Below are 22,902 nucleotides of genomic sequence, written 5' to 3' on the forward strand. Positions count from 1 at the left end.
CCCAGCCATGACATTGTAAGCCGCCAATAAACGTTCTCTTCAACACACACACACACACACACACACACACACACACACACACACACACACACACACACACACAAAGATGAGGGCGAAGTCAGCAAATCTCCTACATTCCTTCAATGCTAAGTTCTATAATACTAAACCTAGTTCAAATCAATGTTGTCATGGATAGGAGGAAACACACACACACACACACACACACACACACACACACACACACACACACACACACAGTGAAAGGGGAACTTAAATGAGGGCAGAAGATGAGCTTCCAAGAACATATAGGAAATGACTTTCCTTTCTAAATTCTGGGTAAGATGATCCCTGTTAATGAGGATTTAAGAGTCTATGATTAAACTTCCAGATTTAGGAGGAAAGAACAGAAGCCTGAGGCCCAAATATAGGAGGAATTCACTCCTGAAAACCAGGTTAAGCCAGGTATAGGCTCAACCTATATAATCCAGTACTCAACAGAGGCTGAGACAGGAGGCTTACCATAAATTCAACACTGCCTAGGCTGTAAACCTTGTCTCGCAAAGCAAACAGACAACAGCGACTAAAGTATCTTTCTGAGTATTTTCCTGCCAGACAAAACAAGCAGCTAGCATGGCAGCATGTAGCTGCCACCTGCACTTGGGAAGCTGAACAAGAAGTCTAGGGGGTATGAGGCCAGCCTGGGCTGTGTGATGAGAATCTGCCTTGGAACAGCAAAATAAAAGGCGACAAGTATCTGGAATTATTCTCAATACTTCTTTGCACAATTGAGTTCTTTGTATCACAGCCCACGGTTTCTGCCCAGAAAGGGTTACTACTCTCAGCATTCCAGCTGAGGGTTAGCAAGTGTGGCACAGGGTGCAATGGCCAAGTCTGGACTTACCGATAATGTTGGGAGATTTACGTTTTGAAATAGCTGGGGTATAAGAAATCCAGGAAAAAACCCAACACTTGAATATGTGAAAACTGTGTAGGTTGATGCCCATGAATCACCTGTACTAGAGCAAACACTTGGTCATTTACATGCCATGGACAGCTGCTTCTCTGCTGGAATGCTCCTGACAGTACCAGAAACAAGGAAGCAAAGGGAAATATCCACTACAAGCCATGATAGAAAATGTTTGCCCACCCTTTTACCAATGAGAAGGCAAAGACTCCCAATAGTTATGTAAAAATAAGCAGTAAGTCGAAGGCATTTTCTGACAAGACACCATGAATAGAATGTCACTTATTCTATCTGTTCAGGTTTAATTGATTTTTTTTTTTAAAGTCCATTCAGTAGCTTTGGAATAAGCCTCATACAAAGTGTCTCACATAGTTAACGTATATAAATCCAGGGAATAAGTAAGTATGACCTTCCCTGAGAAACATTTAAGTCAAACAGCAAAATAATAGCACATTTAACAATGCCACGAGTAAGGAAAAAAACACGCTTTCTTCCACAAGTCAGACAGAATTGCCCACCGTTACTCAGCTGTGTTCACCATGCACAAATCACAGAGAGCCTTCAGAAAACTAAGACAAATGCTCCACAAATGTATGGACCCAAGATCTGATCAAGGGAAATAAACACCAAGAAAAAAAAGCACAAAAATAATCAATAGAATTCACTGGGCTATAAACATACATACTTCTATGGTTTAAAAACTATCAAGTGCATCGTATTCTGTCACAGCAGCAAAAACAAACTAAAACATTATGTGGCTGAGGTGGTGGCGCACGCCTTTAGCCCCAGATTTCAAGAGGCAGAGGCAGGCCTAAACAAAAGTAAGCGGCTCTTACAAATAACTCAAATATTACTCCCAAACAAGTTATGTAAAAGACAGATAATGTAGGATGGACAGTGGTGCATGCCTTTAGTCCAGATCTCTAAGAGTTCATTCAAGGCCAGCCTGGTCTTGACTGAGTTCTAGGACAGCAGAAGCTATACAGAGAATCCATGTCTTGAAAAAGCACCCCCCGTCACACACACACACAAGATGCAAGTTACAAATGAGCTTACACAAACCAAAATGTATGAAATGTATACATGCATACATGTGCATTGAAAAGGGTCTGGAAAGATGTCATGAGACCTCAAGACATGGGTCATAACTCCCTTTACTTCTCTTCACTGTTACTTGCAGTGATTATCATCTGTAGATACACAAACATAAAATTATTTTTTGCTTGTGCTTTTTTGTAAAGACAAGTCTCATGTATCCCAGGCTGGCCTCAAACTCACTAAATAGCTTGAGAATGATCTTCCTGATTCTACAAGCTCTGGGGTTAAGTGCATGTGCTACCACACCCAAGTAAGTTGTTTTAATGTTACAGACTTATACAGGTTTTTGTATAAGTCTGTACAGACTTTGTACAGATCAAAGATGCTGATTCTTCACATCTATGAGCATCAGTCTCTGGACAGTACGGTCTCCCTATCACTGCTCACTACCTGACATTTGAAAGCAGGCAGAAGAAGACAGAACTATGCACATGCCACCACTGCAGACCTGCTTTCTTACAGCTGGGATCCCACAGTCCAGAGAGCATGTAAGGTGAAGCCTCACACTCCAAAAGGGAAGGCTAACTCAGAATTTGATGAACCACTGTTTATATAAACAGGAAAACAAAAATCTAACAAGGTGAATGGTTTATGTATCTAACCTAAAGCACGCTTCTGTAGAGCAGTGTTAAGGAAGCACAGAAGTGGCCTGAAGTCAACGGAGTTTCCTGACTGCTTTACGGAAACGGGAAAATCTAAGCTGTATTTATAGATTATAGATTATAGATAGTTTACCAAAAACAGACCAAGTGAAGGTCAGTTCTCCAGTACATTTCACTCTAAACAGGACAGTTTAACATACAACAGGCCCAGTTCATCATAACATCATTTAAACACAAAGAATGCTTGCCAGCTCAGTACTCAAGGCTTACCACAGTATTGAACAGTAGTATATTTAATTCAAGGGCTGGTACTGAAACTACTGTGTTAAAGAGGGACAATGTCCAACTTCATAATTCCTATCTGACTCCAGCCATCCTTAAAAACCACGACAATATGGTTCCCAGAAGGGAGTGATCAATTTACCAGTGCCAGTGACACGGGTGACAAGATGGTGATTTTAGAAGTTGAGATGATTCATATTGCTCTGCCTCCAAACTGTACAAGCAGAAACGTCCCTCCTCACAAGTAACACCAACAGCAATGTGCCTAGTCCTCCAACATAACATGAGGAAGCAATTAACTGTTAAAGCATAAAATGACTGAGTAACAAATGGTCACAGATCTCCATTTCTCGGAGGCCTGTGTAAAGTAGTTCTGTAAAGGGCAACTGGCCTGCTGGCTTTGGCAATTCCCCAAACTACAGAAGAGGGTTTCCCTTTCAAGATGTGCCAGCAATCTAGTTTCCAACCTTTCCCTGACCCAAGCTCTTTGGCGCAGGACCCTTTCCCAAGTTTTAGCTTTGTTTTACTCTAAGGGTGACTCTAAAAGGGATGAGAGAAAGAAAGAGGGGAGAAAGGGTTGAACGGTGAGAGGGAATAAGATGAAGAACATTTTTAAAAATGATTTAGCACTTAAGAGCACGTGTTGCTATTGTAGAGGACCCGAGTTCAATACCCAGCACCCACATGGCAGCTCACAGCTGTCTGTAACTTCAGTTCCAGCAGATCTGGCATCCTCACACAGACATATATGCAGGCAAAACATCAATGCACATAAAATAAAAATAAATAAAATATTGGGGCTGGAGAGATGGCTCAGAGGTTAAGAGCACTGACTGTTCTTTCAGAGGTCCTGAGTTCAATTCCCAGCAACCACATGGTGGCTCACAACCATCTGTAATGTGATCTGGTACCCTCTTCTGGCACGCACTGTATACATGATAGATAAATAAATAAATAAATGAATGAATAAATCTCTTTAAAAATGAATAAATAAAATGTAATGCATTATTAAAGGAATTTTTGATATATTAGCACTCCACCGGACATGGACATTTTTAAAAAAAAATGCTACCTGTCTAGTGTCTTCTGACAATTTTGAGGAGAGGAGCATCCCTTGGGCAATAATGCCATCAACAATGGCCAAGTGACTTGCTGCTGGAGAAAAGGGGAAGTAATGCTACGAGTAGCATTTTTGTTTCATGGGTGAAAAGGCATAACATTCTCGAGTAAGGTCAATGTAAGGTCACAGCAGAGCAGAGAGCAGCGCCCTGTGTTCTACTGTCCTAACCTCTTCTCTGCATCCACACTCACGCACGGTGACCACACGGTCACACCACAGTCACAGCAAGCATACCTTCTGCAAGTGTGTCACACAGGACCTGTAGACTCACACAAGAAGTCATGTAAGAACTTCCAAAAAGGGACAGTCTGAAGTTCCACTGACTCTATAGGACAAAACAGCAGCAGTGAAAACTCCCTTTGTCCTCTGTAGTTCCATCACACGGAGCCCAAGGTCATATACTCCAAATCAATACTCAGCTGGTACCAGTGATGACCATCAATGAAACAGGCCTGAGATCGATTCACACTCTGTAGGCTTTGCCCAGCTAACTTCCAGGCATGGCTGTTAGTGACAGAGGTTTCATGGTCCTCATCTCACTGTCACAAAAGCTAACACATCCGTGATGATAGTAATGCAACCCCCGACAGGAAAAGAACGTCCTCCTTCACCAGTGCCCCATGAGGATGCCTAACGGGGAACACTCATGGGACAATCTTCTCACCTTCTGTCTGTTTTCCTCACTCTGCCCTCTGGTTGAGCTCTTTGATGACTTTATACTTCCCGTGATCTACTGACAGGATCCCCGACACCTACAGCATCCATGAGCGATGTGTGTTTTAATGCAGCTATTTTAGGTTATGCAGCTGACCCACAGACCCAATGCAAACTGCAGCTGTGCTCTTCTCCTTAACAGAGAGCCTGCGAGACATCACTGGACAGTGCTCAACTGTTTGCCAAGCTCCCCCCCATACACTCCTACATTATAACTTACCTTAGACAGGAAAGGCTGTCTTGAGGATTCTGTCTATCTCCCCTTCCCCATCCTCCAGAGTCTCTTACACTGTCTCACCTAACTAGCAGTCACAGGCCTCTGTCATCTGCCTCGGGAGCCTATGCTATGCTGTACACTCCTGCACACAGAGGGCCTAGATGCTAGTAACTGGCTTAAGAGGAGAGAGGTGATGCGCCAATGTGCGACAGCCAGATGCCGAGCAGGATAGAGCACTGTTAAGGGTTTCTTGCAGGTAAGTGTTCGTGTCTACCATGGTGCTGCTCAGGAGGCTGCACAGAGGGGCTGCTGTAAGTCTGAAGCCACTTAAGGCTACATGATGAGACCTTATTTGAGAAAAGATCAAAAGAACAAGTGACAGTCACTCTTAGTAGTAAGACCTTAAAGTTGGTATTGGGAACATTCCTTCTGAGGCTCCTTCTGGTAAACAAGTAGAGATGCTGAGGGTGGGACAAGCGGACTCCCAGTGTAGGAGCTATGGACACTCCTCTGCTAGTCTGGCTACTCGGAGCTAAAGGGCAGTGGCCATTTGGAACACCCCATGGATTCCTTGTAAAACAGAAACAGAAGAACTACAGTTAGATATGATTGCCTCAGCTCCTGAAGACACAGCCAACCAGGTCTGCTGCAGTTGTCAGTTTGGGCTAGCACACACCATGACAGGTTCCAGATGACCCTGGAGCTGTTTCCATCTGGGACACAAGGGGAGCACTTCGCTTGTTGGCCTAGAAGAAGGGCTGTTGTAACTGACGTTAAGGAGGCAAGACTGTGACTGGAACAGACGTAAACTTTTGTTTGCACGCAAGGTGAGTTGTGCCTGACTCAAACACTCCTCTTCAGGCTGCATAAGCAGGCTGCTCAGGCTCAAGCAGTGACTTTGTGGGGACTCTCCAGTGATGTGACATGGCTCCAATAAGAGGCTTTCAGAAGCTGTACCTTGCCTGCTTTCAATCATGTGGGCTGAGTTCACAGAAAAGAAATAGGAAGACTTCTTTAATGGCAACAAATGTCACTGAGAGATGGACAGGTGGCAGGCTATGCAGCAGAAGAAGTGTGGCAACCATGGCCGCTTGGCAGCAAAAGAAAAAGCAGCTGAATGGTTCAAGAATAGCCAGGACAGAAGAAGGTGAAAGGAAGAGGGCAAGGAAGGGCAGAGGCCCGAGCCTGGAGGTTGAAGACTGCTGCATGACCACAAGGATACAAACTGTGGAGCCCGGTCACTGGGAGAGCTCCACAAAGCTGTTAGGTCTTTACAGGTAAGAACTGTAACACTGCTGCTAAAGGCTAAGGCACCCTGACTGACCAGGCCGAAATATGAGCCCTAACCCTGGCTGCATCAAGGCACAGGAATCCCCGCTTTCTAGGCCTATGTAAAGACTGTTAACACTAGAGGGCACCACCTGCTCTCAAACAGGCAGGGAAATATGCTGCCTGCACCTCCTCATCTACCTACAATTTTATCTGGACAGACTGGAAACAAGAGGGTATACTTTGAAGGACTCTCAGCACTGCACTGTGACACAGAAGGCTGTCCACACAACAGTTCTTAAACCAGAAAGTCATTCAAGATGGATCTGAAGGCTGGGTGTGGTGGTGCACACCTTTAATCCCAGATCTCGGTAGGCAAAGGCAGGCAGCTCTCTGTGAGTTCCAGACCAGCCTGGTCTACATAGTGAGTTCCAGGAGATCCAGATCCAGGGAGGAAGGGAGGGAGGCAGGGAACTGGGTCCAACTTGCAGATGGTACATTCTCTAGGCTCAATGCTAAGGGCTTGCGTTGTTCAGCACTGTTCTTTCTGGTAAGAGAATTCGGTGCCAACCTCAGAAGCTGCAGCCTTATGGAAAATAGCAGACTAGCTTCCCATGCATAGAGTGAAATAAATATATATATATATATATGCACAACATAGCAAGGTCGGGGCCCGGTCTATGTGACTTCCCAGAAATGAAGGCAAGAGTCGTCATGCTTCTGCTGCTGTTTTTCTTATGAGGAGAAACATACATATCTATTGAAAAGCTATGTATCCATCCCACAAAGCTCCATGCACATACAAAGACAAGATTTATATGAGTGGATTCAAATGCAATGTCACTTAATAGAAGACACTTATATAACACAGAAGAGACAATACTCAAAGAGAAGCACTTCTGCTGCAATCACCAACTACGTGTCTCTACCTGCTCCAAATGCAGTCAGTGAGTTTCATGCTACACTGCCACTAGCACTTGTGTTCATGCCCACGGGCTCAGGAAGAGTGGAAAAAGACTGAAGAAGAGCTGGAAAAGCAAAGGATCACACTTGCAAGATTGACAGACAGAAACATGTTGGCTGGAGAGATGGCTCCATTATCAAAAGCACTCACTATTATTGCAGAGGGCCTGAGTCAGGTTCCCAACACCCACATCAGGCAGCTCACATCAGGTTAAAACTCCATCTTCTGACCTCAAAGGGCAGCCGTACATGAGTAAGCCATTCACACAAACACAACTAAAAATAAAAATAAATCTTAAAAAAACTAAACAAAACACAAAACCAACCAGACACACCTTACCAAGAATTTAAATGCAAAAAGACACACACTTTCAAGTTGAGAACTTAAGGACAAATCAAGATGTTGTCAACTACGCCCTATTTTAACTGATGATTAAAAAAAGACTCAAATGTGAATGTCCTGATCAACCAACAGCAAACTTTGCTATAGTATTGATGTGGCCTTCTGAGAGACTATCCATTTAGGTCATTTCAAATTACAAACTCTCCCTATTACATGTTCAATTCCAGAGAAGAAACCACACTGTTAATCATTCAGACTTGGAATGTTCAAGACGGACAATTTTTTAAAAAGAATTTCTATAGAAATCTTGAACGTCTCCTATCTAGGTGGCCACATATTCTTCTCATCTTCTCTGTAATGGAGACTGAGACAAACCATCATCCAGGGAGGATCATCACTTCCAGGTGAAATACACCATTTGCACAGAGTCCACTCCAAGCTGACTCAAGTCCACAGCTTTATGCTGGCTCTGAATTGAACTAGCAATCAGAGCCCTCAATATGTAAGTGTACTTCTTTCAGATTCTTTGACTATTCTCAAGTCGATGGTTCACTCCTATGAGGAATCCTCTGAATTACCTGTTTGTACACTGGTTCTGGAGATGTTCATCTTCCAGCCACAGATGAAAAGCAAACCATGCCGCATCCTACTTCTGTCTGTTAAGCTCTAGGCAACTGAGCAAATATGAAAGTCACCCAGCAACAAAATAATGTTTCAAATTTGGGAAACCAATTTTTTTTTTATTACCAAGTTAGTTTGCTAAAAACTAGCTCCTCCTAGGATGCTTGGATTTCTTCAGCAGTCCCAACAAAACTTCCATACAGTTCTTGGAAATAACTAGAGCTGATACACTCTACATAAGAAGGTCATCTGTGTAGGTCTTGAACAGTGAGAAATGTCTGTGATCCCTCCCAATTCACTCTAACAGAGGTAATCAATGGAAGATTGCAGTCTGCTACAATGCTTAAATTCTCAAGTTCTCATCAGCCTACTCCACAGCATTCCTTCTAAGGGTCTAGAGTGAACTCGGAAAATGCTCGTCCAATGAGGTGGTTTCCACACGAACACAGTTCCTTTGGATATCATGCAATAATACAGTAGGGAGAGGGGCAGCGCCTGGGCTCTGGATGTGCATCCAACACAGAAACGTCACCAATAACACCTTCACGCAATTTGTCAAGAGAAACGTGTCTGTTTTAGCGATATTCAGGCTACAGGGCAACTGACAGAAGTTAGAAGTACACAAAGTGTCTACAGGAGGAGAGCCAGCAGAGGTCAGTGAACAAGGGCCCAGCACCCACCAGCACGCTCACTCTACTTACCTGAGGAGGAGTGGGTGTGGATGTGGGTCTTCCTATAGGTGGGGTGGGGTTTCTGCTGCCACCTCCAGACATAATCTCCTCCGTGATGTCTTTACCTCCCTGATTTGGATCTCGAATTCTTATCTACAGAGTTAAATAAAATGATAAGTATAAATCTGGGTGTTTGCGTACCAGATTTAGATGATAAATTAAAGGTACACATGGAATTAACCATCAAATTTATCCATCTCCACCCCGGACAGTACTTCAATCACAGAACTATATAGAGTCATTTAAAAAAAAAAATAAGAAGAACTAAATGTAAGATCAAGGACTGAGCTGACTAATTTTCTAGATCAAAAGAGTAAAATATCTATGCTCGGGTAAGACTGCCAAATACACTGATTTTATTTATAGTGCTTAACAGCAAGGAGAACCAGAAGTTATCTTGAGAATAACAAAGCTCCTGACTAAGTTTTAAATAGTGTAAATGGTTCTCCTAAGTTCTCTGACAAAACATATACATTTGCTATGATTTAGTAGTGGGACTTCACCTGCCCCTAACTTTGTATACTTTTATAAGGATGCTGGCTGCAGCGTGCTCTGTACACTGTACACTTCTCTAAGGATGATGGCTATACTGCTAATGTTTTCCAATTAAATGCGCAGACACATCATTCAGGCCAACTGAGAACAGAACAGTTAGATATTATCTCACGTCTTTACACTCAATTAGCAAAGCACCACTTGGAAGGATGAGGCACATGTAACTATGCTGACAGAAGGACTGCCAAGCTGGAACGTGGAAAGATGGCACAGTGGCACAGCTTCCCATTTGAACTTTCAATGGCTCTTCATGCTCACACGCCAAAGAGGATGCTGCTGTCATGCGGATGGGGGACCTGGTCTAGGACCTCAAAGCTGGATCAGGTGAGGGAAGCAGGTTCCCGTCTGAAGCGCATCACCTGCACAGCTACTGAGGGAACTAGTTTCCTAAAAACTTCACAGAAGTCACTATCAAAAAACATCTGGAAGACTACAGGGAAGCAGCTGTTTATTACCCACCCTTTTGTTTGTTTTTCAAACTCTTTCTATGTAGTCCAGGCTGGCCTTGAACTCACTATGTAGCCCAGGCTGCTCTCAAACTTGGTCAATCCTCCTGCCTCAGCCACCCCAGTGCTCAGATAACAAGTGTGTGGCGACACACCCGGCTTTCTCTTCTCTTATTACTAGCATTTATCATCACTACCTTCCATTGCTGTTAGCACCATTTCTTTCTGCATTGCAGAATGCTACTCAGTCAACTTTACCACAACGACAGAGCACCTTAAAGCCCCAGTTCTTGCCTGCAGTGTCACGCTAAATTGGAGTGTTCTGTTTACTGTGACATATTCAAAAGTTATTTGTTTGAATAACTTGAATTTGTTTTAAATAAGAGTATGTCGGGAGCACTGGGCAGCTCCACTCCCACCTGTAGGAACTGTAGCTGTGGGCATTGCTGACTGTGTCAGCATGGCCTATTGTGTATGTTCTATAGGATAAATGACTGGAAGCCAATCTTCTACAATACAGTCTGCAATTCCAGTTTTATGTCACTGTGCTCCTAGGCTCTTGAGTATGTCTTACTAGACAGAGGTAACATCCTTATAATGTAAATAAATATATTTACTAAATTCTGCTTTGTGTTTCCGTCTTCCCAAGTTTCTTCCCCCTCCTTGTAATCCTTTAGGATTCTGGCTACTTTTACTTTGGTGCTACTGTTTCCTTCTGGCAGTTCAAACTTGGTGCTCAGCACTGCAGCAAAAGAGAGCCAGGATCTGGGAAGCCAGCTGAAGGTGCACTCAAACTTGCAGTGCGCCTGGCTGGGAGAAGGTGACATTAAGGGACGGGCATGCAGTTTCTAGCCAAGTGCCCACATAAGTACTCTAGGCTAGGGTGGGAGATGGTGACACACGGTAGAGGGAGAAACGGCAGTGACTTTTGTAAACTGAAGGTAATAATGATTGGATCAGCTTATTTGAGAAATGATTATATGCCCCAACTTATGACAAATCAATGAAGATCTCTTACAGTTTTTTTCTCTCTCTTGGCTGGAGGGGGCTGTTGCTGCGTAGGCACTATGATAGGTGCTGACTGATACACTGGCTGACTTGGGTAAAAAGGCGTTCCTAAGGAATCAGAACAAAATGAGAAGCATTCAGTTATTTTGTCAAACACTACAGGCCTGCAATGGTGCGGAGCCCCTGAACAAGCTCTTGGGAAAATGAAAGCAAACTACTAAGGACTCCTATTCTTTTCAAACAGGGTGTCAACTCTGTGGCCCAGGCTGACTTGCAAGTCAGATCCCCCTGCCTCTGCCTCCTAATCCATGGGATACAGGCCCAAGCCACCACAAATCTGGGCAGCATTCTCAACCTCTTTCCTACAGTTACTAAAGCAGTCAAGCAATTAATCCTAAAATACATAATATCTCTACACATTCATAAAAATCTAAATAAAAACAGCTCAGTGCCTAATTCTTGCAGAGCAACACAAGGATATTATTTCTCAAACACAACCTGGGTTACAGCCTTGTTTAGAATTCTGGGGCCCACAGCCTTCAACAGTGACTCGAAAGCAAGGACTCAAGTGACTGTCTTTCTGGGCCTTTGGTTAGGGACAGAGGTGATCCAAATTCTTCAGTATGAAGGGCCACAGTCACAGCAGGAAACTGATTAGGTGAAGGGCCACAGCCCAGGCAGGTCACTGGTTAGGATCCCTGCAAGTCCTTAAGGCAAGAGTTTTAACAAAAGACAGCAGAAGACAATGTCCCAAGTGCCAAGTTCCAAACTGAGTTTCACTTTGTACAAACTCAACGATTTAGCTCCCTTCTACCTGCTCCCTCACCCTTTTCCCATCCCTCAAACTCGCTGACCACAGTAACATCCAAGTGAAATGGTAGACTTTGTTCATGCTTTGACTCTATTGCCAAACAGCCAAATTATCTTCTCCTCAAACCTAGACATGCAAGGGTTTGTTAATATCCAAAATGTAGAATACTGTTCTAAATACTATCAAATCATGGTACACAGAGCAGGGGATGGGGAGGGGGAGGGGTGGTGCAAAATTAGAAAGTAAAACCTAAAGATCAGTTGAAGACTGGATAATGGTATCGAAGAAAGCCTGAGAGAAACATGGAACATGCAAGAAAGGGCCAAGAACAAAAGGATTTCAATTCTGGAGATGTTGATTACTGGTCCCGAGACTGCATGAACTAGTTACCCTATGTATATCTTCCTAAGTAGTCGAGAGACCTCCGATTCTCCAGTCTCCACAATCCCAACAGAAGCCTGTATCATGACTCCTAGTTTATGTGGAGTTGGTGGTGGAACCTAGGCCTTTGTGCATATCAAGCAGACACTCTGCCAACTGAGCTGAATCCTCAGCCTCTGAGTTAATAATTTTGTAATTAGTAAAGACTTTTGTTTGTTTGTTTGTTTTTCAAGATTAGTTTTGCTGTGTATTCCTGGTTGTCCTGAAACTCTCTCTCTGTAGACCAGGCTGGCCTCAAGGTCCACCTGCCTCTGCCTCCCAAGTGCTGGGATTAAAGGAGTAGGCCACCAAGCTAGTAATGGCCTTTGTAATGAACAACATCAGAACCATGAGACTAGACAAAACAAAAAATATGCAGAGATAAAGAAGCCCAAGATGCCATCTTTGTCAGAGGTCACAGAAGGAAGAAAAACCTGCACAGAGGGAAAAGTAAACAAAGGCAAAAGTTGCAGGTATTCAAGAATGAGACAGGCATGGGGATGGGATGGGTGAATGCTGTCATCCCAGCACTGAGAAGCTGAGGGAGCAAGATCCTAAGTTCAAATCCAGCTTGGACTATAGAATAAAATTTTGTCTAAATAAATCAAATAGACAATATAAACAGGAGAGCAGGTAGTTTTGTGAGCCTGAAGGCTGGGCTAAGCTGTCAAAGCAGAAAGCATCCTGTCCAAAGTTGCCTGGGAAGAAGGTTCAACAGGGACCGAGAAGAAAGAAAATGAAGACTATAAAGATAGACACCCGACCCCCCCCCTTTTTTTTTTCTTAAAAAGTTTGCTGAGCCATGTAGTGGTGGTACACGAATTCAATCCCAGCACCCGGGAGATCTGCCAGAGGTAGGCAGATCTCTGAGTTCTAGGACAGCTTGGTCAAAAAGTTCCAGGCCAAACAGTCCTGCACGATAAGACTCTTGTCTTATAGAGTAAAGGATTACCAGCCTACAATCCACACTGCCAGAGATGCTAGTAAACAAGGAGGACCCTAAGAGAGACAAACATTGTCCCCTGGAGAAGGGGAAAGGTTCAAGATCCCATGAGCAAATTGAGAGCATGGGAAGGGGGGAGGGAGCTATGAGAATGAGAAGGGAAAAAGAGGAAGGATGCAGAGGTCATGAGGGAGCAGAAAGGTTGAGTCAGGGGAAGAATAGAAGAAAGGGTGTGTGATAGGTAGGGCTTTAGTTGGGGGGGGGCGTGTTAGGGGAGGACAGGAGGGATTATCATGTAAAACAATCTTGTTTATAATTCAAATAAAAAAATGATTTAAAAAAAAAAAGACTCTTGTCTTTTGTTGTTGTTTTTCAAGACTGGTTTTTTGTGTGTGTGTGTAGTCCTGGAACTTGATTTGTAAACTGGGCTGTCCTCAAACTCAGAGATCCATCTGCCTCTGCCTCTGGGGTGCTGGGATTAAAGGTGTGCACCATCACAACCAACTAAAACTCTGTCTTTTAAATTTAATGTTTGCTTAGAAGAGAAACACAGAAACAAGGCCATAACTGGACAGGAGGCTAGAAACTCCTGTCCCTGTATTATTGTTAAGTATTAGATATAAAGGCTGTGTCCTCCCCGGTGACTAAACCTAAGGGAAAGCCTGAATGCCACACTGCGGAAAAGAGAGAAGGGCTAGAGCACGACCCTTGGATGGTGTGGGTGGGCTGGGGTCTGAGGCACAGGAAGGAACATCTAAGGTCATCAGACTGTAATTGTCTCCAAATGTAGCTTCCTGGGAGCTGCACAAGGCTCTTTGGGTATCTGTGGCATCTGTGAAGTAGTTTGGAAAAGACCTAGACAGAGGGCCACAGTATAGTTCAATGGGAAAGAAACCCTCTGCTCCCTTCCTCTCCCTACAGGAAACACACCACTGTCCAAATCGCCCTGGCAGGTCTTCACCTCCTACAGGAGTCAAACCCTCAAACTGGTTTCAAACGCTGCTGCTGTACAAGCAGCACAGGCTGTTCATCAGGCCAAAGTTCCTGCACTAAGTAAAATAAAACACAAAAGGTGACACTGGTGAACACAACTGCTGAGAAAGCCACTTTGTCACACATCTACCAGATGGCTGATCAATCCATGAGGTACCAACTGTCAATCTCAGCACAAGGTAAGCAGAGACAGTAAAATATGGAGCCTTGTCAGCTAGGGGTACCAGCAGAGTGGGAAACTGGACCAGATGACGGATCTCTTTTTATGAATTAAGCCAAATTCTCTGAGACTGCCAAGAACACATAGGAACACATAGCTATTAAAAATGAGAACATTTGTCACTTTAGTTCACATCCCTTGACCTCAAGGTTCTTGAGCAGGAAACAAGAGAGGGTTGCTTAAAACAGGGCTCAGTCAGCAACAGCCTAAAGGCAAATTTACCATTTATTTTATAAATAAGTGCTATCCTGAAGACGCCTCTGTCAGTAGCATTTACTATCTGCAAGGCCAGACATAGGGCAAATCTCTTTGATCTACCACTAACCATACATACCCTTCAGAATCTAAAATTTCTGTCAACACAGGACATCACTACCTAAGGTTGGCCTGAGTGTTCAGTACTTTACTTTCCTCAAAATTTTAAGAACTCTTCGAGAATTATACCTTTCCAGAGGCTGAGTAAGGAGAATCATAAACCTGGAACCCAGCCACTAAGATGCTGGCTAAAATTCCAATTTTTCAAAGGAGTAGGAATGTAACTCTATGGGAGAACACGTACCTAGATCTTCTCCTGGGAGACAGGCCTTGAACACCAAGAAAGAGATTCTAAGAAGGAGGGGGGAAGAATGCCACAGCCACACCAGGAGATGTGTGAAGTGTCTACACTAATGAACCAGAACTCTGAATCAGATGAAGCACATTAACTGGTAACACATTTTTTACAGCTAAAAGTATCCATCCAAATGATGAAAGAATGTGAGGAGAAATGTAATTTATGACTCATTCTAAAAATAAGACTATACTATTTTTAAAAGAAACAATTGTGGTTTTTTGTTTGTTTGTTTGTTTGTTTTTTAAGGTGAAGAAGGAGGGCAAGATGGCTGAAAGAGGGTCCTGCCAATGTGCCTGAGATCCAGATCCCCAAAATACACAAAGTGGAAAAAAGAAATCACTCCTGCAAGATGACCTGTGATATCTGCACGTGCGAGTGCACACCCCCATACACTCACAGAATATGAGAGACAGAGAGACAGAGATAGAGAGACTGGAAATGTGTCTGTGAACACTCTGAGATGGGGAAAAGTGTGAGTCTTCTAAATACTGGAAACGTATCACTTGAAATAAATGGAAAAGAAGGTAGCACACTGTTCATGTTTTTTTCTGAGCTAATGTAGCTTTTTGCATTCTGTTCTTTGAATTCTCACCACTATCTCGGTTACTATAAGTGAAATAAGATCATTTCTGATGGAGGAAACTATTCTAGAACAGATGATGTTCTGCCTACATGATGGATATAGGACATGGCTAACAATTTATTGTGGGGAAGGGATCCCTCAAAAGAACAGAGTTGAAACTTCCTATCAATATAGTGCTGCTTCATAAAGGTGAATATAGTGTACTTAGAACAGAAACACAAGTCAATTTCTTAGAAGATTTATTTATTTATCATGTATACCGTGTTCTGCTGGCATGCATGCCTGCCTGCCAGAAGAGAGCACCAGATCTCATTACAGATGGTTCTGAGCCACCAAATGGTTGCTGGGAACTGAACTCAGAACCTCTGGAAGAACAGTCAGTACTCTTAACCTCTGAGTCATCTCTCCAGCCTGAAAAGCCAATGTTCTGATGTTGCTTTGTTTTGTTTTTGTTTTTTTAAGATAATGTTTCCTGTGTAGCCCTGGCTATCCTGGAACCCACTCTGTACACTAGGTTGGCCTCGAATTTGGAGATCCACTGACTCTGCCTCCTGAATGCTAGGATTAGAGGCGTGCCATCACGATCGCCCAGTTAGAAAAGTCATCGTTTAACACGGCAGATTGAAAGCTACATATTACACTTCTGTCCTAGCTACAGTACTAGGAGCTAGGAGCAACAGTACTGAAAACAGTTCTGTCAGTCAGAACACAATCCCTTCACCATATGGAATTTAAAGGAGTGTTAAGTTTAGCCTGCTTACTCGGAAAATCTCAGGTTTTCTAATTAGAAGATTTTGGACAACAATATTTATTGTAGGAATACAAGTTAACAGAGCTGATCTATATACTTGAGAATGCTGTTGAGGTTTTAAGATTTTATAGATTATATGATAAACCATTTCTAAACTGTGCCAACTGGCAATACTGACCCATGAAATGGAAAGGTTTTACACTCTAAGAAACTCACCACCAAAAAAGTCGGAGTTACCCCAGTACAAGTAACAAACTAAAAGTACAAAGACAACACAATGCCAGTAAATCCGGGCAGTGGAACTCAGTGAGTGGATCACGGTGTTAAGCTAGTCCAAGCCTCAATACTTTTGCTGTGATACTACTAGAAAAGATCACTGCTGGTTGAATCCTAAAGCTTCATTTTCCTAGTATCCACTGATTTTACTCCTTACACAGTTCAGGACCAAGACAAGTACCATATACAGTAAGCATGTTAAACAACTACTCCGCATGACTTTGGAGTTTCCTGTGAACTCACATGGCAAGTTTTCTTTGGCATTTGCATCTGTGCACTAAGAACATGGTTTAAAGCTGAGACAGGAGATTCTGAGTTCAAGGACAGCCCAGGCTACCCCCTGAAAACCTGTCTCCCTATCTCCTTTTTCCACCAAAGCATCTTTTAAGATTTCAAAGCATTTTTATCTCCACCAAACCTCAGATCTTCTCCAGGACAATAGCTCTGCCTGAAGATGTGCAGGCAAGGAAACACTCTGGCCCTGCCTTACTCCCCAGAGTAGCCCACTCACTGTTCTAGGGGCTTGGGCTATAGCAAAGAACAGAACAAACTGAAATATCTGATTCATGGACATTACATGAAATTGGGGGGGGGAGATAGAGTGGGTTGGGGATAAAAGCTCAAGGGGGAGGGAGGTCAAGGGTAGGAGAGGTAAAACTATAACATCAACAAAACATAATAAAATGTGCATGACTGTTGCTTGGTGGGAGATGCCAGAAACCTGCTACATGGATTCAAAAGGATGGCCAGCCCCTTCAGGTGTTACTGACTATGTACATTTATTTCTATAATAATTTCCCTCAGAATCCACTTCCTAAAGAAGCTCTCCAGACAAAACAGTTGTTATTTAAAAATCCTTCAAGCCTCTAATGTGACCCAGCACGGAATAAGAGGAGCATGACAAATGAGCAGCAATCGCTTGGCTTTTTACTCACCGTAAGCATTAGCAAAGTCCCCAGGTCCTGGTCCAGGATAAAAAGGTCCTGGCCCTGGTGGCTGAACCGGATACTGCTGTGGGGGCCCCACGTATGGAGGGCCACTGTGGCGGTACTAGAAGAGAACACACATTTGCAGGTGACAAAGAGGGAGCTTCTAGAAAATAAAGCATTGTGCACACAGTGTATCTATAGGATGTGAAGGTGTGGCTGTTAAACACACTCAAATGCTTGCTTGCCCATGACAGACAGTAATGATGAAGAGTGTGAGCGGTCTTCCCTGGCTGAAGCCATACCAGTGCACAGCAGCCAGGCTCACTGCAGAGTATTCAGGCTGGCAGCGTTCAATGACATTAAATGACACCACAGGAAAGATGATATTGGGAAATAATTTCTCCATCAACTTGCAAATTTGTGTAAAAATCTCTGTACTGTTTTACGAAAATTGCCAAAAAAAAAAAAAAAAGAAAAAGAAAAAAAAGAATAGATTTGCAATCTTTAAGCTCACAGGCCACTAAAATCCAGGCTAGTGATCACTACCCCCACCAGAACCCAGGCTCTCTCTTTACCTGTGGTATACAGTACTGAGGCCCCTGGGGCACGGGGTACGGCATAGGCAGATGGTTGACCATCATGATGTGCTGGTTGGCCTGATACACGGCAGTGGGAGTCTGTGCACCAGGACGAATGGAAGGACTGCTGTTTGGGATGGTAGCTCTAGGAGGCTGGATTTGAGGCCTCTGGAAAAACTGGGAGAGGAAGAAAGAATGTTTGGTTTTTCACAAAGGTAATATATAGATCCAATGTCTTGAGTTTTCTCCTTCCCTCCCACTACTAAACTGTTCTACTTAGAGATATAATATACAGACGACAATAGGTTGTCTAATAACTAAGTTCTTAAAATATATTCCACACTGAATCAGCTTCTGATCAATGTCTCCAGACAACAGGACAGCAGGGCAATCTCAATGCTTCAGCGCCATCTATTTCAAAGTATAAGCCATGCACCATAACTATTCATTTTAACATCAACAATAAAAACAACAAAAGAAGTAGCTAGCATTTCTCTACATGTTCTATTTTATAAAAAGCACTGACTTCTGAATAAACAGAGAGAGTGGCTCAACACCAAGTCATTAAATATTAGAAGTCAACCTAAAACAATCCCGCCAGCCATTTGTCCTGAGGAGAACAGGAATCTCCATGACAGGAGCATTTTCAGTGAAGTCCATCAAACTCCATGAAAAGGCTGTTCACTCAGAGAGCAGCTGGCCAACCTCACTCCAAACTGAACCCGACTTTGTTTTCTCAAACATTCTGCAATAAAGGGAGAATCTAAATAAGCTGCATAATGGCCTAAAATGGGCAGCGCTCGGCCCCTCCCAGTGCCAGTCTTGCAGTTACACACAGTTCTCACTGCTTAAAGCTATGTCCCTACAGTGCACTTCCAGTATGACTATTCAGTAGCAACCGCACTGTAAAATAACAAGAGGACAGAGTAGTAAAGAGGCCATGCAGAGTCAGTAGCGTGTTACCTGGATGGGTCTGAATCCTCCCTTCAATGATGAAGCAAGCAGCAGCAGGAAATAGAAAGAAAGCCAATGGAGAAGCTTACAGATCAGTAGGAAGAGCAGGGTACAGCATGCAGCTCAACAAAAACAGCTTTCTGCTCAGTAACTCAGGAGAAGAATGAAGATGAGAAAGTCAAAATGACAATTCTCCACTTGAGGACTCTAGTACACATGGAATCAAAGTTCTAATTATTTAGTTGAAAAATTTAGAAAACAAAACCAAACAAAAACCATGAATCCAGTGACAAAAATCCTAGTACCAGCTTTTGGTTATTTAACACCTTTAAAAAAGTGCTTGGGAGCTGAAGTACAGCTGGGACCAACTGTATGACTTTGGATTATTTTTCAACAATCTAGTTCCTATCTTAAATAGTGCATCACACACACAAAAAAAATTGCTCTAACTCAGAGCTCTAATATTAGGCTGAAAAGAAAAAGAAAAAAGAAAAGAAAATCAGTGGAGCTCTGAAAGCCCCTGAATTGCCTCCTGATTCTGCACTGAGCATTGCTTTTGAGCCCTGCCCCTCTCGGGTCTTTTCCCACCCTGTTGTTAATAGGCATCAAGATAGTCCAGGTGTCTGAGTAACTTTTCGTGTTGTGCTGAAGTGGGAACACTGTGAGCTTGGGCCCAGCTCTCACCCCCATTCACCCTTCATACAGGGCGTCCTAAAGAGGTCAAGCAGTGGACAGACAGCTGGAGCAGGAAAATGGAGTGACTGCGGAATCCAGTGGGGTTCCGAAAGGAGACGATGGAGATGAAAAGAAGCACAAGAGGCACAGTTGGTATATCTTAGGAAGGGGGGCGGCTTGGGGGACGAGTGACAAAATTGTAACAGAAACCCCCTATGCTCTACCTCCACCAATAGCACCATTTGTGTTGGCTGCAAACAAGAAGGCGATCCTCCCTTCCATGGCCAGCAGACATATTCACACTTATATAAACCAGCATTTCTATTCCACTGTCAATATATCAGGAGGCACCAAAGTGTTGCTGGCTTTAAGGAGGGGATAGTCATCCAGGAGCTCAAGTACTGACCCTGCAGGGTGTAGGAAGAATGCAGAGACCCATGCTGTGAGCTCCCTTCCATCACCTCCACAGGCAGTCAAGACAGAAGAGCAGCAAACCCACACAGGCACCATCTCCTTTGCTAGCTCATCAGGCTGACATGACCACTCACTCACACCTCCCCTACAAGGTGGTGGAATGGGACCGCAGGGAGGGAAGACAAGAAAGGACGGGGCTCACTTACAAGTGTATGGAAAGCAGCTGACAGGGCAAGTCCTCCTACTTGCTATACAGAGCGCTTTTCTGACCAGTATCCAATGACTCTGACAGGAATCTTAACCAGCTTAAACAAACAAGTAACTGACATTACCTTATTCAAAAGTACATTTTTTTTCAGTCATGTTGAATCTGAATGCTTCTAGCAAAACTCCTGATGTAAACATAGCCAAACCAACATAACACAAACTGAGTAGTTATGCTGATGAGACATTTTTATTATTCCAACTTTGAAACTGGGTAAAAACATGTTGTTACAAACACATTAAGTGACAACAAATGAGCTCAATCTAGCATTAAGGAAACAACAAACGTGCCCCAAGCATTTACATCACACCATCTCACCCTCTCAGGCATGCGTGCTACTGCAGACACCACAGAGCCAGACAGAAGCAGAGTATCACTAGATGGCTGGGTTGCTCATCTGCAGTTTAGGCAGTTGGGATTGAGGTCAGGACTGTTGGCTGTTACATAGAGTACCTCTCATGAGACAAAAAAAAAAAAAAAAAAAAAAAACGATACAAAATTTATTCATTTCAAAGTAAGAAGGGACTTGGTGAGACCTTGACCCAGTACACTAAAGTATAGCAAGCACATCCCTAATCATACCTGACTAAGCAGAAGAAGTCACTGATTACTTCACAAAAATCACTGTCTCCTATTCAAGACAGTACCTTTCTCCGATCCTCCAGAATAATCATTCCCGTTTAAAGAGACAGGAACTTGTTTATGGCCATGTCCACCACTCTCATGCTCTCAGAAAAACCTGCTACTCAACTTCACTGCTTACCACTGTACAATGAGAGGCTATCTAGAGCTCATCGGCCCCTCCCCAATACTTAAATCAGTGTCAGACATTGTATGTCTTTCTTTTTACTGGCTCCAACGCATTCAGTCTGTATCATCTATCCACTCATTTGCTGTTTATCCCTAAAAACCACAGTAAAGGGCTGGAGAGATGGCTCGGCGGGTTAAGAGCACTGGCTGCTCTTCCAAAGGACCTGGGTTAAATTCCCAGCACCCACATGGCAGCTCACAACTGTCTGTAACTCCTGTTCCAGGAGACCTGACACCTTCACACAGGCATACACGCAGGCAAAACACAAATAAAACAAAAAAGAACACTAACCGCCCCCCCCAAAAAAAAACCCAGTTAAGTCTAACCCTTCTGCGAAACTGACAATTCTCAGTTATCTGAAAACTGCCATCACATTTCAAGTGATCAGTACCATTTGAAGCCAGTGGCTACAATGGTGAGGGGAATGAAGAGCCAAACGCCCATCACCACAGAAAGTTCTATTAAAGTGCTACCACAGAGGGCTGCATCGTGTGGAACAGAGTGGGCCAGAGGATTCTGTCAGAAGAGCAGCTCTGTGGGGGAAAAGTCTGGATGTGAACGTCCTTTAAGAACACTTCATTCCTAGTTTTACAACACATCGGGACAGGCCTGGAGAGGCGGTCTGTGGTTAACAACACTCGCTGGTCTTCTGGAGGATCCTGGTTCACTTCCCAACATCTACAGCAGGTGGCTCCCAGTTGCCTACCACTCCAGCCCTGGGAGGGGGATCTGATGTCCTCACTCTCTGGCTCATGTGGCTGGAACACACAGGCATGTTAGAGGAGAGGGGTGCCAGAGACCTTTTATTATATGCCAAATATTTTAAACTTCAACACCCACACAGCAAACCAAGGATGTTATTATCAAACCCATTTTGTAGGTAAGAATATTAAAGCCCAGGATCCTTTGTGGTGAGGCTAATAAAGAAGTGTCGTCTTTGCTAACACCCATCACATACTGGCTTCACTATCCAGCCTACCATTCCACAACACTCTGTCAACAAGACACCAGGCACGAGTGCCCATCACTGTCATACACCATGCTCAGCATCACTTATGAGCACAGCTCCCATGCCTGGTCTGGTGCCCTAGTCACTTCTACTATACTCTGCTGTACCCAGCTGTGGCCTCAGAGGCAGGTCTGAAGCCTTTATTTACTTTTCTTTCCACATCTAAGAAACCTCCTACAGTAATACAGACATATCTCAACAGTATGCTTGTCAGTAGAGAAACCTTCAAACCTGAGTGAGACAGGGAAAAAAATAAACAAAATCACAAGCCAAACTGGTTTTCATCTTTTAGTAAAGCAAACAAGCCACAACGGGAATGTACACATTTTGGTGTTCCTCTACAGTGCAGACTGCCCTACCTCACTCAGCTCATGCTCAGCTCACACTCATAGACAACTACTTCAAACATGACACATAGTCAGCCTTGTCAATACCATGCAGACAAAGAGCACGGAACCAACTTCGAAATGACTTTGTGCTGAGAATACTTTGAGATACCAACTCCCTCATAAGAAGATAGATAGGCTGGGTATGGTGGTATATGCCTTTACTTCCAGCACTCAGGAGGCACAAATAGGTGGATATCTATGAGCTTGAGGTCACAGACCAGGGAGGGTTTGTGGGACCTAGTCTTTTATATGAAAAAGCAAAAACACAAACTATAAAAAAACTAACACTTGATCTCACTGTAAAACCCAAAAGCAAGATGAAGGTAGGAACATAG

At 43.5% G+C, this 22,902-nt stretch overlaps 1 protein-coding gene across 13 annotated transcripts in view; it reads right to left on the reverse strand.

Moving 5' to 3' along the window:
* The window catches only part of Eif4g3 (eukaryotic translation initiation factor 4 gamma 3), a 205,253-nt gene that overhangs the window by 92,899 nt on the left and 89,452 nt on the right, over positions 1–22,902 (reverse strand). For 11 of the 13 annotated variants that reach the window (XM_035439492.1, XM_035439495.1, XM_035439496.1 and 8 more), the window contains 4 exons: positions 18,048–18,227; positions 17,479–17,593; positions 10,944–11,041; positions 8,895–9,017 (listed from right to left, as the gene is read on the reverse strand). In XM_035439492.1, the coding sequence (XP_035295383.1) occupies positions 8,895–9,017; positions 10,944–11,041; positions 17,479–17,593; positions 18,048–18,227 (516 nt within the window). Of the gene's footprint in view, positions 1–8,894; positions 9,018–10,943; positions 11,042–17,478; positions 17,594–18,047; positions 18,228–22,902 lie in introns of those variants that run through there. The other 2 variants (XM_035439497.1, XM_027399785.2) reach the window with 1 other exon arrangement.

Source organism: Cricetulus griseus, chromosome 2 (assembly GCF_003668045.3).
Source record: "Cricetulus griseus strain 17A/GY chromosome 2, alternate assembly CriGri-PICRH-1.0, whole genome shotgun sequence".
NCBI lineage: Eukaryota > Metazoa > Chordata > Mammalia > Rodentia > Cricetidae > Cricetulus > Cricetulus griseus.